Source organism: Leopardus geoffroyi, chromosome E2 (genome assembly GCF_018350155.1).
Source record: "Leopardus geoffroyi isolate Oge1 chromosome E2, O.geoffroyi_Oge1_pat1.0, whole genome shotgun sequence".
Lineage (NCBI taxonomy): Eukaryota > Metazoa > Chordata > Mammalia > Carnivora > Felidae > Leopardus > Leopardus geoffroyi.
In genome coordinates this window covers 10960581-10979197 of record NC_059335.1, presented here as the reverse complement: position 1 = coordinate 10979197, position 18617 = coordinate 10960581, and the positions used below count along the sequence as shown (strand labels likewise).

The following is an 18617-nucleotide window of genomic DNA, read 5'->3' as shown; positions in this document are numbered from 1 at the left end:
CTCCCAGAAATCAAGCCCAATCTCCTACTGTGGGCCTATGAGACACTCCGTGGATGGGGCCCAGGCATGGTTTTCTTAATGCTTCCAGTCTGACCTCTCTTGACTGGGCCCCTTCCCCTAAACCACAAGATCTAATCAGCTTCATGTCTGCAGTTCCAGAGCCACACCATGCCAGCACATCTCTTGGCCTCTGCAAATAGTCTTGTTTTCTCTGGGATCATCATCTCCCCGGCTACCTCACTCCTACTCCTCCTTCTGTGGTTTCAGTTTTGGTGTCCCCTTGGGGCTCCCCTGTCTCAGCCCTGCTCACTGTGGGTTGTTATTGTCCAGGGATAGACTGTGAGTCCCTGAGGGAGGACCAAGGCTGTCTCCATCCCAGCACCGCCCAGCAAAGGGCTGAGCAGAGGTGCTCAGTGAGTTTTCTTAATTGCTGCACCAGGCCACCGGGGCAGGTCCAGTTATAGAAAAACTCACCACAGAAAGAGGGTGGTTTAAAAGGGGTGTGAATGACATGAAAGAATGCTTATCCTGGGGGGCTCAGTTGATTAAGTGACCGACTTCAGCTCAGGTTCATGATCTCACAGCTTGTGAGTTCGAGCCCCGTATCGGGCTCTCTGCTGTCAGCATAGGCCCCGCTTCGGAACCTCTGTCCCCCACCCCCCTCTACCCCTCCCTTGCTCGTGCTCTCCGTCTCTCTCTCTCAAAAATAAGCATTTAAAAAGAGATAAATAGGGGCGCCTGGGTGGCGCAGTCGGTTAAGCGTCCGACTTGAGCCAGGTCACGATCTCGCGGTCCGTGAGATCGAGCCCCGCGTGGGGCTCTGGGCTGATGGCTCAGAGCCTGGAGCCTGTTTCTGATTCTGTGTCTCCCTCTCTCTCTGCCCCTCCCCCGTTCATGCTCTGTCTCTCTCTGTCCCCAAAATAAATAAACGTTGAAAAAAAAAATTAAAAAAAAAAAAAAATTAAAAAAAAAAAAAAAAAAAGAGATAAATACATTTAAAAAGGCTAGGCCTTGAGGATCTCTCCAGGGACCTGGCCACTGTTCACTGGAGCAACCTGCAGCCAGGTGCTCCCCCAGGGACTACATCTGGGTCTGTGAATGGGGTTGGTGGGGGTGGTGGGGTCTGTGAATCCCCTCAAATTGTACGCAAAACTGTGTGAGCGTACCATCCTTGGGAGTGGGCCCAGAGCTTCCCTGACATCAAAGGGGCGACAGTGTGTAAAAAGGCCACTCCTAGGGGTGCCTGGCTGGCTCAGTCGCAGGAGCATGCGACTCTTCATCTCTGGGTTCTGAGTTTGAGCATCACGCTGGGTGTGGAGATTACTTAAGTAAGTAAATAAATAAACAAACTTAAAAAATAAATAAATAAGAAGGCCACTTCTGGATGCTCAGCTTCGAGACCCTTTTCGCTAGAGGCCTTAGTGCCTCCTCAATGTGGTGTGGGTTTTAAATTTCCGTTAGCTCCTCTCTTGATCTAAAAGATTCTGACCGCACTTGCTGAGGAAGGCTAGGAAACAAGTAGGCTTCTAAGAAGCTACTTTAGGCCACACATGAAACTAAGTGGCGAGGGGAAGACCCCCCTCCTTGCTCTTAAAGGAGTCGGGTCAAAGGTGTCTTCTGAGGACAGCAGGCGACAGTAAGGGCTCCCACCTCCGTGGGAAAGCACGGCTTCTGGACCAGAAACCGCCCTCGGGGAGGAGCGGGGGTAGTGCTGAGGAGGGCTGAGGGACAGAAGGCTTCCTAGGGAGATGGCCCGAGACCCAGGGTGCACGCACAGGTGGAACTGGCAGAGCCGGATTCCAGCTCGGCTCTACTGGACGTCGGCTCCTGTTGTGTTCTACTACGCCACTTAGCTGTGTGTGGCCCTGAGCAAGTTACTCAACCTCTCCGGAACCTCCATTTCCTCGTCTATAACACGGACGTCGGCATACTCACCAGGTAAGGGGCGGTGCGCAGGGGCAGGCAGGCCCGTAGGGCACAGAGGACGCCCGGGCTCAGTGTAAGTGCTCACTAAACGGCGACAGCAGCCATTATGAAACTGCTGATTGTGGTGAGCCGGCCAGCTTGTCCCCAAGCCCCTGCCCTGGAGGCACATTCCCCTGCCTCAACCGGAGCCCAGGAGCCCAGACCGGACTCTGCACCTACTCCTCGTCCAACAAGTGCCCCGGTGCGCTCCATCTGCTCTGCTGGCCACACCTCTGCCCCTGCTCGGCCGAGGGCTCAGCTTCCTTCATTCCTCAGGCCAGGCCTGGGGAGGGAGGGGCTCCCCACCTTTCTTGAGGGCTACTCTGTGCCAGCGCATAGTAGATAAGCCAGTTCCTTGGATGGAGCGAGGGAGGGAGGAAGGAGAGGAGGAGGGAGGAAAAGGGAGGAGGGCGGGTATCCAGAGCTGAGATGGGGTTGCAGGTGGCACAATCTCCGACTTGGCAGATTCCAGCGGGGACATGTGGGTGACTGAGGTTCTTCCCTGGGTCCACAGCAGCCAGGCCACTTGGGGGGAGGGGGGATGGGGGGAGCGCCTCACCTTTGATGATGGACTTCATGTCACACTTCACCGAGTCAATGTTGTGCAACGCAATAAGCAGCTCTCCAGGGTTCAGCGGGGACAAGGCCGAGTTCCCTTCACCTGCAGCGGGCGGGGGCGGGAAGGGGAAGGAGACAGTGCGGAAGCCTAAGTGAAGAGCTGTGTCTGTGCTCCCCAGATCAGGGTAGTGGCGAATGAGGATGAGGCGCCCTCTTCTTCGATGGGACTGGGAGGACAGAGGGCTGGAGCAGGGGAAGAAAGACGGACTAAATGCCACCCCTTCTGGGAAGCCCTCCTTCACAGCCGGAGGCCTTTATCTTGCTCTCCTCCCCTTGACAGGTTCCTTCCCTCCTTAAGACAACATCTGATGTGGTCCAGCAGTTTCTCTCCCTCCTCCCTGGGCTGTGCACGCAGCAGGGCAGGACCCCAGCAGAGCTCAGATGTGGGCATTCACTGGACAGGCCGAGCCAGGCCGGGCCAGGCAGTGGGCTTGCTAACAGAGCTCCGAGACGGTGCTATGGGGAGGCGCCAGGGCAGACGGCACTCTGCCAGTGCTGTGCTGAGGGTCCCAGGACCTCTTGCGTGTGGGTTTTAAATCTCCGTGTTATGTGTGCACCAGACAGCCTCCACGCCGGCCACGGGGGTGAGGGGAGAGGAGGTCATCCTTCAACACCGGGTAGCTTCTCTATCTTGGGGTTCTACTTCATTGCTTTCTGACCACATCCACGATGTCACCTACCGTGCTGGGTGCCCAGCAGGCGGTTGAAGACCTCTTTCACCACAATGGGGTTGAGTTTGATGAGCTTTGGCAGGGCCTGGATCACTTCTTTCTGCAGGCGGAGGGCAGGGGAGGCAGGTCAGATTGTACCCCCATCCCAAATGCTCACTCTGGGGAAGTGAGGAGATGCTCTGGCCTCATCATGCCCCGACGCTTCCCTCCTCTTGCTCCCTCTCTCGCCTGGAGCTGAGCTTTGTCTCCAAGTCACTGGGCCTGACTCAGCCCCAGTTCATTGCTCCCCATCTGAGCCCTCCTTGTGTCACATGCCCTGAGGCCCCCTGCAAGCGGACAATGTGGTCATCATCTCTTTACACACGAGACGACTGAGGCTTGCTAGGGCCTCACAGCCTGTCAGGAGTAAGACCCAAGCAGGGGAAGCACATACGTGCTGTGTCTGCAGTTTCATTTAGGCCTGGAGACAGTCTGTGTGTGTGTGTGTGTGTGTGTGTGTGTGTGTGTCACTGCGATCCTCACTTGATAGGAGGAAACCAAAGTGCAGAGAAGGGGGTGGCTTGCTAAAGGTCACAGAGGATGAAGCAGAGTTGAGACCGACCCCTAGTGTGATGAGCCCTGGGATGGGCCCACAAGCATCTGACTGGTGGTGCCTGCCTCCCCACCATCCCTGCCCTGCCATGTCTTCATCTGTGGGGGCATCCGGGGACACCCTGCTCCGTACCTTCTCCAGTCCATTGAGCACAGGGATGAGGAAGCGGACATCTGGCAATCGCTTGTGGTAGAGATCCCGGACCCGCTTCACCAGCTCCGGGGAGGGCGGGACTGTGGGCAAAAGAAGCAGGAGCACAGACGGGGTGGGGGTGAGCACCGAGGGGAAGGTGAAATGACGGCGGCTGTGTGCAAGGGGAGGGGAGGGCCAAATACATTTCAGAGCGGGAATCTTTGGCCCTCGGTTTTTCAAATGCATTTGGCAATATACCCCGCAGCTCTGATCCTCAGGTCTTGGGAAGGGGAAGTAGGGAGGGTCTAGGGCACGGAGGAAAAGGATGAAAGGTGGGGGTCCTGGGGGCACCTTTGTCCGTGAGGCTGTGCAGACATCGTGTGACCAGTGTCTCTGCCCCCTTGGGACAGTTTTCTACCAGCAGGAGCAGCTCTGGTGAGTTCATGCCCATTCCTCGGATCTACAGGGAGAGAGAGGGAGAGCAGGCTGGGGAAGGGGCTGGGTGATGTGGGGAGGGTGAGGGGGCCCAGGAGAGCTCAGGGCAGACCCAGGCGTCAGAGGCAGGGTGGCTGGGGGGATGACAGGACTCTGGGGCAAGAACTGGGACAGAGAGATCTGAAAAGTTCTCATCACCAGAGAAAAAACTATATGAGCTGATGTTAACTGAACTGTGGTAATCATCACTTTGCAACACACAAAAACACACCAAAGCACCATTTTACACCTCATGCTAACACAATGCTCTGTGCCAATTTTACCTCAGTGAACCTGGGAGGGGGGGGGAAAGAAGCCTTGAAGAACTGGGGGGAATGTGGGGAAGGTGGGGAGGGGGCAGGGCGGCAGCATCCGGGCTGCGTCTACCCCCATCTCACAGGGTACAGACTTGCTGCAGCCCCCACGCCTTCGCCAGTGCCGGCTGCCTAGTCAGCAGGCCCGGCCCTTTCTCCCCGTCACCTCTGACCTAACCCGCCCTCTAATGCCCAACCCGCCCTCTGATTCCTTGGTGAAGACTTTGCAGGCTTTTAAAGGCATCGGTGGGGGCGCCTGGGTGGCTCAGTCGGTTGAGCGTCTGACTTCAGCTCAGGTCACGATCTCACAATCCGTGAGTTTTGAGTCCCGCGTCGGGCTCTGGGCTGATGGCTCGGAGCCTGGAGCCTGCTTCCGATTCTGTGTCTCCCTCTCTCTCTGCCCCTCCCCCGTTCATGCTCTGTCTCTGTCTCAAAAATAAATAAATGTTAAAAAAAAAAAAAATTTTTTTTAAAGGCATCGGTGACTGCCAGTGCCCGGGCGTGGCGGCTGGCTCAGATCGGGGCTCCGTCTGCAGCCCGCCCCACTCCAGAAGCAATGAATGCAGAGAACGCGGGGCCCGGCTTCGAGGGCTCATGCCTTCCTCTGCCAATAAATGTTCATAATCATCCGGGAACCAGCAGTCTTTGCCCTCCAGGAGCTCACAGTCTGGTGGGCTCACCGTGAAAACAGGGAGAAGAATCTGCTTCTCCCGAGCAAACCACTATTATCCCCATGCTACAGGTGAGGACACCACTGAATCTGAGCGGCAGCTATTTGGGAATTAGCATTACCGTACTCCCTCCTTTTGTTTATGTTAGGAATTTTCCATAATAAAAAAAAACCCCATCAGGGACAGACATGTACAAAAAAGTGGTTTCAAATCCAGCGGCAAATTGGAAGGACAGACGCTCTGAATTGCTTCTTGGGTGGGTGGCCGAGTGGCTTGGAAGAGAGGAGCAGGAGGGACTTGTGTAACGACAACTGAAGACTGCCGTAGGCAAGGCAGGGGAAGGCCAGTTCATCAATGATAACAGTGCCACAGATGTCTGCGTGCATGAGGTCATGGAATCCCTGCAGCAGCAAACCTGGGGGACTGAATTATCCTCGCTAATTTTAGCGAAGAGGTGTCAGCCTGTTCAGGGGGAAAGTGAGAGGCAGAATGTGAATCCAGGTCTGTCAAACTCCAGGCCGGTAACTGCGGGGCTACCCTGTTGTCCTTTCACTGGCAGCTGGCGCACGTGGGCCACCCCCAAGCTACAGAGCCACTCGGCCTGGAATGGCGACCACTGGTGCCCAGCACACGCCGAGGTGGAGATACCAAGGGAAGGGCTGGATGTGGGGCTGGGCCCTGCCCATGAGTGGGCAGAGCCTGGTGAGCTCAGGGGCCTCACCGGCTGTTCGATGACCCTCAGCACCGTCCGCTTGATGTCAGCGATGGCCTCAGTGTACACGGCGGCCAGTTCGTGGATCAGCTTGTGGTTCTGAGGCAGGAGAGCCAGGTAGAGGTACAGACACTGCTTTACTGTCTCCTCGGTCCAGGGCGCTGCCACCTCTGATAGGGCAGGGGGGCGGGGATCAGGGACCATTCTCCTCCCAACCACCTCCCGCCCTCAGTGTCTGTCCCTTCTTGCGGGGGGGGGAGGGGGCGGCAGGCACAGAAGGGAGGTGGGCCTGGGAAGCAAACTGTTCTAGGGCAGGAAGTCAATCATCAGGGAAATGGGGTGGGACCAGGACTGCTCCCCTTTGAGAAACTTCTGCACCGGAAGTCCCACCTCGTCTCTGACCATCAACCCACCGGGGAGCCAGAGGGATCTTTCCAAAGTGAAGTTCCGACCCTGTCCTCCTGCTCAGCGCTCCCAGGACAAGTCCCCAGCGCCTCACCTTGCTCTGCACACAGGATGCTGTTTGGGGCAGCCCCTGCCCCTGGGCTCTGGCCATATCCTACTTCTGACAGTCCTTCAGAGCCCCAAGTCACTTTGCACACATCACTCCTTTGCGTGTAACTCTGCTGTCCAACTCCTCTCTCTCTATCTCATGCTCTGGGCCTCAACCAACAGTGTCTCTGCTAGTAAGTCCTCAGGGCACCTGAGCTGTGCCAGGGCCCCTATTCTCCCAGAAGGTCCTGTGCTTCCTTGTCACAATGTGAACCTTCCACTTTTTAAATTTAAGTATGGGCACCTGGGTGGCTCAGTCGGTTAAGCATCTGACTCTTGGTTTCAGCTCAGATCATGATGTCATGGTTCATGAGATTGAGCCCCACATCGGGCTCTGCACAGACAGTGCAGAGCCTCCTTGGGACTCTCTCCCCCTCTCTCTGCCCGCCGCCCCCCCCCCCCCCACTTATGCTTGTACTCTCAAAATAAACAAACTTAATTTTTTTTTTTTTTTTTTTTAATTTTAAGTAAGCTCTACGCCCATCATGGGGCTTAAACTCACAACTCCTAGATCAAGAGTCTCATGCTCCACTGACTGATCCACCCAGGCACCCCTGAACCTTCCAGTTTAACGGTCCAAGGGCCTGGGTCTCCCCATCTGTAATTCTGGGGGACCCAGGGCTTTGCTGAAGGAACAGGCCTGTGATGACCTGTCTGGCCCTTCCCAGAGCACCATCACAGGCTAGCTCTCCTTGTCCTCTGACTCTCAGCCCAACCACTCCCTGCTCCAGGATGCTCTCCCTGACCCCTGGCTGGGGTCAGACGCCCCTCTTCCCGCAGCCCCTAGGCCTGCTCGTTCTGGCTCTTATTGCCTGGCTCTCTTCCCTAGCAGGCTGAACAGCGCTCAGTTTCCATCCGGTTCTATTCCCAGGGCCCAGCCTGGAGCCTGGGGTTCGGCAGGTGCTCAACACGCATCTGATGAGCTGCAGCAAACCTGTGTCCTTGTCAGCTCCAAACAGCACAGATGGCGGGTTGGGGTGGACCAGGAGTTGCAGGTAGTTGAGGGCAAATTTCTCCACATACTCTCGCAGCTGCTCCTTTTCATACATGCGCTTGATGAACAGCAGGGCCTGGGAACGCACCTGAGACAGTGGGGGCAAGACGGTGGAGGGGGGAGACCGCTGTACTAAGCCTGGAAGTACCGGTGGGAAACAAGTCCAAGACCGAGAAAGGCCTCAACTCCCTGAGTCACCTGTGCCCCAGGCTGCTCACCGGCTTGGGAGAGAGGTTTCCTGGCCCGGTCAGGGCCCTGTATCACCTCTCCATCTCCCTGCCCGCCCCCTCTTTTACCATTTCTTGCCTTGCTTGCTACATTCCAACCAGAAGGAGCTTTCCTTAGTTCCTCAAAAGTGACAGCATTCTCCCTGGCTTTGAGACTTGGCACTAAAGGTTCCTGCTGCTCAGAATGCCCGGAGGACAGGGACTATTCTTGGGCCCTGCTCTGTGCCCAGCAGTACTGAAAGGCCAAGCCAGAGTCTACAGTGAGGGTCTGCTGAATGAATGGACACACGACACCAGGAGAGGAATTGGAAAACACTAGATAGAGCAGGGATGAGTCAAGAGCCCTCTCAATCACATGTATACACACACCTTGTCTCCTCTGTTCAGTTACACCCATCTACTTAGATTCCAGGTCTTGGCTTACCCGCTGCCTCCTCCAGAAGCCTTAGCCCCTGCCCCTGCCTGTCCCCCATCAGGTAGGCCAGGCCCCGCCCCAGGGCTCCCACAGCTGCATTTGCTGCTCTATGCCACTCGACTCCAAGAGCTCTCTGTGTCCTCCCTGCATGCTGATAGGCCACACAGCTCCTCTCCTGTCAGCTCCCCAACCAGGTCCCAGCACAGCAGCAGGCCTTAAAAGGGGCTCCCCAACACAGGTGGCATGAGGAGGGAGAATGGACCCCTCCTGGGAGGCTGTGTATATATGTGTATGTATCTACGCAGTTTCGTGCCACCAAAAATCAAAAACTAACCACCACTGACACACTACTGCAGGAAGGGCAACAGGCCCAGACAGGACTTCCAGGGGGAATGTGGAAGAGGCTGGGCAAGTTCCTCAGGACACGGGAAAGGCTGAGTGTAGCCCAGCTCAGGCTGGTGGGGATCACCTTGTCCTTCTCGTGGGAGCTGAGGTCTAGCAGAACATGCAGGTACTGGAACTGGCGGGATGGGCGCTTGAAGATCAGGTCTCGAAGGGTAGACATGCCCAGGTAAGTGCGACTCTGTGGCAGGAAGGAGGGAAACCGGCAAGGGGGATTTCTCCCTTGCCTCCCTCCAGATCTAATACTGGGCAAGAAAGGACCTGCCCCCTCACAGCATCCCCTGACACTAGGTCTAGGCCATGTGCCTCCTCTCTTCAGGTCCCCGTCCCTCCGCAGGGTTCCTGCATGCATCTATCTAGGTGCTAGGGGCTGAGGGAGATCTGCCGCCTGTCCTCACCTCATCCTCGCAGTACTTGCGAATCACCTCCAGGGCGCTCTCAGTGATCAGCGGTGCCTCTAGCACAACCTTGGTGAAGATCCTGCCAGAGAGGAAGGGAGGGGGAGTGGCTGCAGACAAGCTTCCCAGTCCTGCTGGAGCTGAGCCGGCAGGGCTGCTCCTCACATACAGCTTGTCCAACCCCCTGGTTACAGAGTTTTGGAGGTAAACGGAGCAGGATTCAAAAGCTGCCGGCTGGGCGACTTACCTCTCTGAAACTCAGCTTCTCCCCTCTGTCAAACAAGGATTTCTAACGTTACTCATTTACTACAGTAATGGAAGGGAACGATGGGGAGTGGGGAGGGGTACTGCCTTTCAGATGGGGTGGCCAAAAGTGGCTGCTTTGAAGTGACCCTGATTTGACACTGGGGGTGGGGATGGGGAGAAAGAGCCAGCCATGCAAAGACTTGGGGGATAGCATTCCAGGTACAGAAGCAGGAACTGCTAAGCCCTGCACTTGGCATGTTCAAAGATCAGAAACAGAAGGCCAGTGTAGCTAAGGTTTGGGGGTCGTGAGGAAGAGGGCAGAAAAAGGTAAAGAGGTTGGTAGGAATTGGATTACGCAGGTCTCATAGGGCATAGAAAAAAGGCTGCATTTTATCCCAAGAACAACGGAGAATCATGGAGGGTTTTAGTGGGTAAATAACACGATAGTATTTACATTATAAAATGTCACCCAGGCCGCTGTGTGGAGAATGGATAGATAAGCAGGAGGTCGAGGACAAGGAGGAAGCTACAGAAGCAGTTCAGGCGAGAGACGGGGCTGGAGAGGTCAACCTGCGATACAAGCCCACGAGGCAGGCGCTGTTATTTATGAAAATGGAGGCTCAGAGGGGGAGTGACACCGATCACTTAGAGGGCAAGCAGCAGAGCCGGGAACAAGCCCGGGGAGTGTGCCCCAGAGCCCACACTGCATCTGCCTCGTATGTGCCTCCAGAAGGTAAGGAGACAAGGGAGTCTCGGGATGGATACACGGACTTGGGTGGTAAAGAGGGAGGTGATCAGAAACCAGAAAAGGCAGGACACAGGAGAGCGCAGGGCTGTCTCCCTCACCCATCCTTCTGGTCTGGCTTCTCCTGCAGGCCGGAGAGCAGGCGGATAAGGCAGTCCTCGTACTTGTCCAGGGTGCCCGAGGCACCAGCTGCCAGGTAGGCATTGTACTCCTGGTAGAGCCAAGCGAAGGCCAAGTCCAGGCGGGCCCGCACATCCTCCAGGATGAAGGACAAGACCTCGGCCTTCAGGCCCGAGTCAAACTGTGTCACCAGACTGGCCAGGATCTTTATGCGCACCTGACAGGAGAGCGGGTGTATGTGTTGGCGTGCGGGTGGGCGATCCCAGATACCTTGAGATCGTGTCTTGTGACTCTTCTTGCTCGGGGATGCCCGGTGCAGACCCAGTGTTAAGTGAGGAAGGCCAGCTGAAGAACCTCATACCCCCATAGGTCTCATTTGTGCGGGACGAAAAACAAGGCAGGGGTGGGGGTGGGGGGATCAATCATCACAGAATAAAACTGAGTTTGTAAAAGTAGTATCTACATACTTAAGAAAACAGAAAGAGATCCTAAAGGCTTCCCTTAATTTGTACATGGTCACCTCTGAGGACGGGAGACTGGAGGCAGGTCGGGGAGCCAGGGAAGACTGACATGGTACCTCTATGGCCCGGAAATTTTTTGTTTTTAACAGAGAAAGTACTCTTACATACTTCTTGGTTGTTTAAAATGAAACTTAAAGAAATGGGAAAAAAGTCGCCTGGCTGAGGTTACAACGCCAGCAAGTGGCAGAATCGGCACTTAGACCAGGTCTGTCTGAACCTAAGAGTAACGACACTGTTAACCACCAGGAAGAAAGCACACGGCGGCAGCCCTCACTTGCAGGGCTCTCCGTGCAGCCACCCTGTGCTGGGTGAGAGCCGTGCGCGTGCGTCCGTGCGTTTCTTCCTCATCACTGGTGCGGCTGCCGCCACCACCTCCACCTTAAGGAGGGGGACAGAAGCGAGGCACGGAGGGCTGGCGGGCAGCACAGGTGGGACCCGGAGCCAGGGAGGTTTGGGTCTAAGGCTGTGTCTTTCTCGGGATATGAGGCGAGCTGGTGGGGGGAGGGCCGGGAAGAATGGGCTGGGGGGACCGGGGCACACCTGGGCCGCCCCGCTGCAGGCCACGGCCTTCTCTGCCCGGAGGATCCGCTTCACGGCGCCCAGCTTCATAGCCTCAACCTGGGCGTCGGTCAGGGGCTTGAGCACATCGCTCAGACGGAAGATTTTCTTGCGCCCACCAGCGCCCGCCAGCCTACATGGGGGAGCAGGGACAGGGACACGGTGACTCAAACAGCCTTTCTGGAGCAGAGGCCCACCAGGGGCCATACGGAGACCACCCTCCCCGTCCCAGCCCCCACCGCGCCGCCCCTCTAACTCTCCCGTGACTCAGCCACGGCAGGGCGCAGGGGAAGGAGAAAGGAGGAGGGTGCCATTTTGTCTTTGTAAAGCGTGTAAAGGGAATGCTTATAGGAGGAGGCAAGGTGGGAGTGCAGGTCTGAATGAGGCAAGAGGACAGGACGCACAAATACCTGGAGGATGAGCTTTCTAGGGAGAGAGAACAGAAAGCTCCAAGACTGGAAGCTTCCAGTGGGGACCTACCTGCCTGGCTGTTCAAGAGGCAGGTATGACTGCGGGAGGGAGTGAGGGGAAGGGAGGGCTGGGAGGGAGGACCAGGAAGCAAATCATGGTTGGGGATGGGCAGGGACTGGTTGGATTTTGTGGTCTGTAAGGGGGATAACAATGAGGAGGAGAATAACCACCAGCAGCACTTAACTACCTGTTAGGAATCAGGCTAAATACTTTTCATCAAATTCACTTCCAACCTCAAGAGTCACCACATTTAATGATCAAACTATCACTGTGAACCCACCTAATTCTCCCTTGATCCTTAGAGATACTACCATCCCAACTTTAGACCTAAGTAAGGGGGCATTTTTATGTAAAAGAAAATGACAGGTAAGGCTTGGTGGCCATGGCACTGACTCTGGGATCAGACAGATCCTCCTCCAGCCCCACCAGTTTATCTGTCTCTGTCTCTAACACATGCACACACACAGGTGCACACGCGCACCAAGAACCAGGCCCTCAGTCCTGCACCTGCACCTACCAGGGAACTCACCGGGGCTGTGTGACAGGGATGATGGGCTCTGGCCTCCTCTTGGCCTGGGGCGCCTCCTCCTCCAGAGTAGACATGGAGCTCAGGGAGCCCACCACTGAGATGGCCTGGCCCTGGGCCGACAGGCGTCGCTTAATCAGGACACTCTCTGGCTTCACCACCTTTTCCTCCTTGGGCTCCTCCTTGCACTGTTTGGTCTGCTCCACACCTGAGAGGGAGGTAAGCAAACAGGCTCCAGGACTGTCACACCCACCTGCTCCCATCCAAGGACCTCCCGTGTGCTGGGCTCTATTTTAAGCCTTGTATACACGAAAGTCGTGTAAATCTGCAAAACACCATTCTGGAACAGGCATGCTTTTCATCCCCGTTTGGCAATACAACCAAGGCTCAAAGTAGAAATGCCATTTACTGCTGGTGAGAGTATCAAATGGCACAGCCCCTGTGGAACACTGATGGGCACCGTCTAATAACACCGAACATACCCTAACCTATGACCCAACAATTCCACCCCTTAGTGTATATACTCAAGGAAAATGAGGGCATGTGTATACCAAAACACTTACACACACCAACTACACTCAAGCACACAAAAAAGACCCAACCACCCCCGCAAACCCAACCAACCGGCCAAAAACACTCGCACACATTTGTACAGCTTCACTCGCAGCGGTCAAAAACTGGACACAAGCCACAGGCCCATAAACAAATGATGGCCTAGTCACAGAAGCAAATACTATTGAGCAATACAAATAAACCACTGGGTCACATGAAAACATGGGCACATCTCAAAAACTTATGTCGAGCAGGAGCCAGACTCTCTATGATCCCATTTTATACGAAATTCAGGACTAGGAAAAATTAATCTATGGAGACAGGAATCAGAAGAGCGGTCATCTGGGGCACCTGGGTGGCACAGCCGGTCGAGCGTCCGACTCTTGATCTTGGCTCAGGTCATGATCTCATGAGTCGGGAGTTCGAGCCCCACATCAGGCTCTGCACTGACAGCACGGAGCCTGCTTGGGATTCTGTCTCTCCCTCTCTCTCTGCCCCTCCCCTGCTTGTGCTCTCAAATAAACTTAAAAAAAAAAAAAAAAAATGGTGATCATCTCAGGAAGTGGGATGCCGTGAGTGTGACTGGTAGGAGCAAGAAGGAATGTTCTAAAGTGGTAGAAATGGTCTATATCTCTATCTGGATGGTGACTACATTGCTGTGCTCTCTTTACGAAAATTCACTAAGATGTACAGTTCAGAGTTGTGTCTCTCTACATAATTTATAGCTCAAAAGTACTGTTAGTGTAGGAAAACACCTGAATCTCAGAGAGGTTAAGTAACTTGATCAAAGTTATACAGCTATTAAGTGGCTGAGGTAGTCTGGTTCAACACAGACCTCACACCAAGGTCTGTTGGATTCAAAGCCCAGGGACTGAAAATATCAAGCACTCAAGGCATCTAGGGGACTTGTAATTATTTACCCCTAACATCTCCCGTGAGTGTCATTTGTACCACCAGGAAGAGGTGCTCCTGCAGTAAGCAGAAGCCAGCGGCCACGGGGCCAACCCCTGTCCAGGTCAGCTCCACGTGACACTCACCTGGCCCCAGTCCTGCAGCCGTCATCTGTGTGGCCATGAGCCGAGCCAGGTGCTTGATCTGGGCTTCAGTGCCTGCTGACTCCACGGGGGTATAGATGGCTTGGAAGGAGGCGGGCATGGCCTCGGGCAGGTACACCATGCTGATGAGGACCTGCAGGATGCCCAGGGAGAGGAGTCCTTCCTTATTCACTGACTCGACAAACACCTGTTCCAGGCCCAGGCCCAGGCTGGGCAAAGGATGGTGACTAAGACAGTCCCGGGCCGGGTCTCACGGGGCTCAGACTCCTGGGTAAGTCAGACAGAAAATGAGCAATGCTGCAGCATGGTGCCCGAGAGGGGGAAGTAGAGGGTGCCATGAGGTGCTCAAGAGGGCCAGGGGCAGCTTTGGCTCCCCGGGGAAGTGGCACCTAGACTGAGATCTGAGAGGAGGGCAAGCTTCAGACTGGTATACTGTGACATCTCACAGTGGGACGGGGTGCATATTGCGGGTATAGGAACAGCATGGGGGCGCTAAGGAGCAGCAGAATCCTGCCAAGAGCCTGGAAGTTCTGTGAAGAGTGTCCTGTGAACCAGAAATGGACTTTACAGGGGCGCCTGGGTGGCGCTGTCGGTTAAGCGTCCGACTTCAGCCAGGTCACGATCTCGCGGTCCGTGAGTTCGAGCCCCGCGTCAGGCTCCGGGCTGATGGCTCGGAGCCTGGAGCCTGCTTCCGATTCTGTGTCTCCCTCTCTCTCTGACCCTCCCCCGTTCATGCTCTGTCTCTCTCTGTCTCAAAAATAAATAAAAACGTTAAAAAAAAAAAATTAAATAAAAGAAATGGACTTTACAAAAATCCACTGGGGAGCCTGGGTGGCTCAGATGATTAAACATCCCACTCTAGATTTCAGCTCAGGTCATGATCTCATGATCTCATGGTGTGTGAGTTCCAGCCCCACATCAGGCTCTCCGCTGACAGCACAGAACCTGCTTGGGATTCTCCATCTCCCTCTCTCTCTGCCCATCACCCATGTACACATGATCTCTCCCTCTCTCTCTCTCTCAAAAACAAATGTGAAAAAATGGCTTAAAAAGAAATCCATAGGGGCGCCTGGGTGGCGCAGTCGGTTAAGCGTCCGACTTCAGCCAGGTCACGATCTCGCGGTCCATGAGTTCAAGCCCCGCGTCGGACTCTGGGCTGATGGCTCAGAGCCTGGAGCCTGTTTCCGATTCTGTGTCTCCCTCTCTCTCTGCCCCTCCCCCGTTCATGCTCTGTCTCTCTCTGTCCCAAAAATAAATAAACTTTAAAAAAAAAAAAAAAAAAGAAAGAAAGAAATCCATATCCTAAGGAGAGCTTGTCTATTTTGGTCAGGAGCTGGTGACAGAAAGTAATTTGAAAATCCCTACATGCTTAGAGGTTTAAATATATACCTGAAATAATAAAATAATTAGAACAGAGAGATACTAAAACAACTACAAATCAAAATGTGTGGGATGCAGCTAAAATGGTACTTGGAAAATCAAATCCTTAAATGCTTATGGTGGGGGCGGGGGGGGGGGCAGGGAGGGAGGGAGGGGGCAGGGAGGGCTGGCCGGGGGTAAGACAGTTGAAAACTTATAAGCCAAGCATTTAACTTAAAACTCTGGGGGATAAGATATTCAAGGAAAGAAATAAAGACAACAGAAATAAAACAGAAAAGGTTACACAAGAGTATAAACAAAACTTCAGAGCCAGTTCTTTGAAAGGCAAACCTATGGCAAGACTGAATGATAACAAAAAGAGTAAGAAGACAATATTAGAAACCAAAACGCTGCACATTACTAACAAACGGCAGTTATTACAAAAGTAAAAGAATCTTGTGAAGAGCTTTCAGCCAATAATTTTAAAAGGACAAATTTCCCAGGATGTGAAGAGGACAGAGAAGGTACACCGACTGAGACTGAACGTAAGCATAATCAGGCAGGGCCTGAGGCAAGCTGCATTCAAATTTCATCTGGAAGGAAATGGAGAGCCACGGCAGGGGTTGGAGCAGGGGAGCCAGGGGAACGGCAGGCCCGGTACTTCGGGAAGATGTCTCTGGCTGCCACAGGGAGAGTGGGAGCCAGAGCCAGGGAGCAGGCGGGTGGTGCCTGGGCCATGCAGGGGCCCGTGGTGGGGGTTGGGGGATGGAGAACAAGGGGAAGGACTGGAGGAAAGGCAAAGAGCTTAACTCCCAGGTTTGTGGGTTGGGAACTGGGAGGCTGGTGTGCCAAGAGCACAGAGAGGGCTGTGGGCCTGGAGAAGAACATAGGGAGAAATTCTGCAAGTTCACTTCTGACATAATGAGTCTGCGGGGCCTGTGGAACATCTGAGGGGAGAACGATGCATGACGTAGACACGTCTCCAGGCCTGGAGCTCACCAAAGAGATCTGAGCGCGAGAGAAAACTCCTTCTTGCTACCCTGGTGACAAAAATCCCATTCCATGCACCCAACAACTAAGCCCCCTGGAGCCTCTAGGCAGAGAGCAGGGAAGGACTGCAGGGGAAGAGGCGCTGTCCAGGAGCACCCGATGGACAGGTCTCAGTGCCGCTACAGCCTGAGGACTGAGGTGAGACACACACCCCGCCCCCAGCAACTCAAACCAGCGGTTCTTTCAGTGCACAGCAGGGTATCTTCGAGAATCTAAGGAAAACACTGGCCATCCCGCCCCACCAATGCCAATCCCACGCCACTTAGCAAACAGGTCATGGTGTTCACTCCCCAGTTAATACAACCTCCGTTCAAAGGAGAGGAGAGAGAGGGGATGAGTTTGGATGGGGACTCAGACTACCCAAAGAGGGACTGCTGGGAGTGGTGACAAGGGACCTCCTAAAGGAGTAAAGACAAGAGGAAAGGTCCATCCAAGGTTGGGAGGGCCCACGGGATCACACCCTCCCAACAGAGAACAGAGGTGTTCTGGGACTCATGCCATCTGGGAGAGAGGGCAGTATGGAGCAGAAGGGTAGGGAAAGACTAGAAGGCCTTCTTCCCTGCCCCGTGGGAAATGGCTCCCGTCCATCCTCACCAGATTGGCCACGTTGTCAGGTGTCAGCAAAGGCTGCAGGAACTCGGCGGTGATGTCTGTATCTGACTGGCCTGAGATCTGGGCTGAGGCCTTGGAGGTTCCCGATGGGCCCGGCTCCAAGTCCTTGTCCTCATCATCTTCCCCCAGGTTGGGCTCTGGGAGAGGGAAGGAGAGGAGGTGATGGTGCTAGAGTGAGCACCGGGCCCTCCCTCCTCACAGGGGGCCCCGGGGGTCCCTGCCTCCAGGCAGCCTAGGCAAGTAGGAGCCGTGCGGTGAACACAGACCTCAAAGCACCACAGGACCCTGCAGAATGACCCGCCTCTCTTTAGGCCTCATTCTCCTCATCTGGGAAAGGGGAATAAGCCACACCAGCCCGGCCGATCACACCAAACTCCAAGATGAAAAGGGTAACTAATAATTTCACCGAGCTTGTTTACAAAAACCTCTATCTTTGGGGATGCCCAGGTGGCTCAGTTAGTGGGGCGTCCGACTTCGGCTCAGGTCATGATCTCGAAGTCTGTGAGTTCGAGCCCCACGTCAGGCTCTGTGCTGACTGACAGCTCAGAGCCTGGAGCCTGCTTCGGATTCTGTGTCTGTCTCTCTCTGCCCCTCCCCTGCTCGTGCTTTCTCTCTCTCCCAAAAATAAATAAACGTTAAAAAAAAAACAAAAAAAACATGAGAAACAAAAACATAAAAATCCTCTGTCTTTGGAATATTGCTCAACCTCACCAAGAATCAGGAAAATGTAAAAGCCACCTAATGAGATAGCCTTTTTGCCTATATGACTGACAAAATAAATAAATAAACAAGTAAATAAGTAAGTAAGTAAGTAAGTAAGTAAATAAATAAATAAATAAATAAATAAATAAAAGGCTGGTAGTGGCCGTTGTTAGGAGGGGTGTGGACTGTGGAAAGGTAAACCGGTAAGGCCTTTTGGAAGGGCAATTTGACTGAAGGCCAAAATTTGCCATGTACACACCTTTCCGACCCAGCAAACCTACTTCTAAGTATTGACCCTAAGCACATAGGTCATGGGCAGACTGAAGGTAAAACGTACAGAGAATTCACTTCGCCACTGACTATACAATGAGAAATGGCACACAGTCTCCATCAGGAACAGGCTGGCTCATCCAAGTACAGTGGTTCCAGCTCAAGGACCAAAACTAGTACTTTGAGTCTCAGAGAAAAAGCTTTACGTACAAACATGTTCCTGGAAACTGTATTTATAAAAAATGGAAAAGCTGGAATGTTTAACGGGGTAATGATTTAAGTAGATTATGGCAAAAATAGGATGCCACGTCACACAATTTTTTTTTTTTTTAAGTAGGCTCCATGCCCACTTGGGCAACCCTATGATCAAGCATGGTGTGCTCTACTGACTGAGACTGCCAGGCACCGCTGTTATGCAGCCTTTTAAAAAAGTTTGCAACACATGTTAACGAAAAGCTGATACTCTGCGATAACCAAGAGCAAGGGTATATACAATTAAGTTACAAAATGTCAAACAGAATAGGCACCTCACAGACAAGCAAACAGCTAACGAATGGCTAAGAAGTGTAAAAGGACTCCCAGCCTGACTCCAATACGTGCAAGAAAGCAAATCTAAGCCCAGGATACTGTTTATACCCAGGCGGTTTATAGAACATTCAGGGCTGTAAGAGTGTAGTAACTGGCATTCACAAG

General features: G+C 53.9%; 1 protein-coding gene across 4 annotated transcripts in view; it reads right to left on the bottom strand.

Annotated features, from left to right (window-relative positions):
- The window catches only part of SYMPK (symplekin scaffold protein), a 35431-nt gene that overhangs the window by 3749 nt on the left and 13065 nt on the right, over nt 1-18617 (bottom strand). For all 4 annotated transcript variants that reach the window (XM_045440831.1, XM_045440830.1, XM_045440832.1 and 1 more), the window contains 13 exons: nt 16935-17089; nt 13914-14064; nt 12328-12532; nt 11310-11460; nt 10230-10465; nt 9138-9219; nt 8807-8920; nt 7636-7783; nt 6159-6319; nt 4330-4438; nt 3979-4079; nt 3264-3354; nt 2525-2626 (listed from right to left, as the gene is read on the bottom strand). In XM_045440831.1, the coding sequence (XP_045296787.1) occupies nt 2525-2626; nt 3264-3354; nt 3979-4079; nt 4330-4438; nt 6159-6319; nt 7636-7783; nt 8807-8920; nt 9138-9219; nt 10230-10465; nt 11310-11460; nt 12328-12532; nt 13914-14064; nt 16935-17089 (1806 nt within the window). The remainder of the gene's footprint in view (nt 1-2524; nt 2627-3263; nt 3355-3978; nt 4080-4329; nt 4439-6158; nt 6320-7635; nt 7784-8806; nt 8921-9137; nt 9220-10229; nt 10466-11309; nt 11461-12327; nt 12533-13913; nt 14065-16934; nt 17090-18617) is intronic.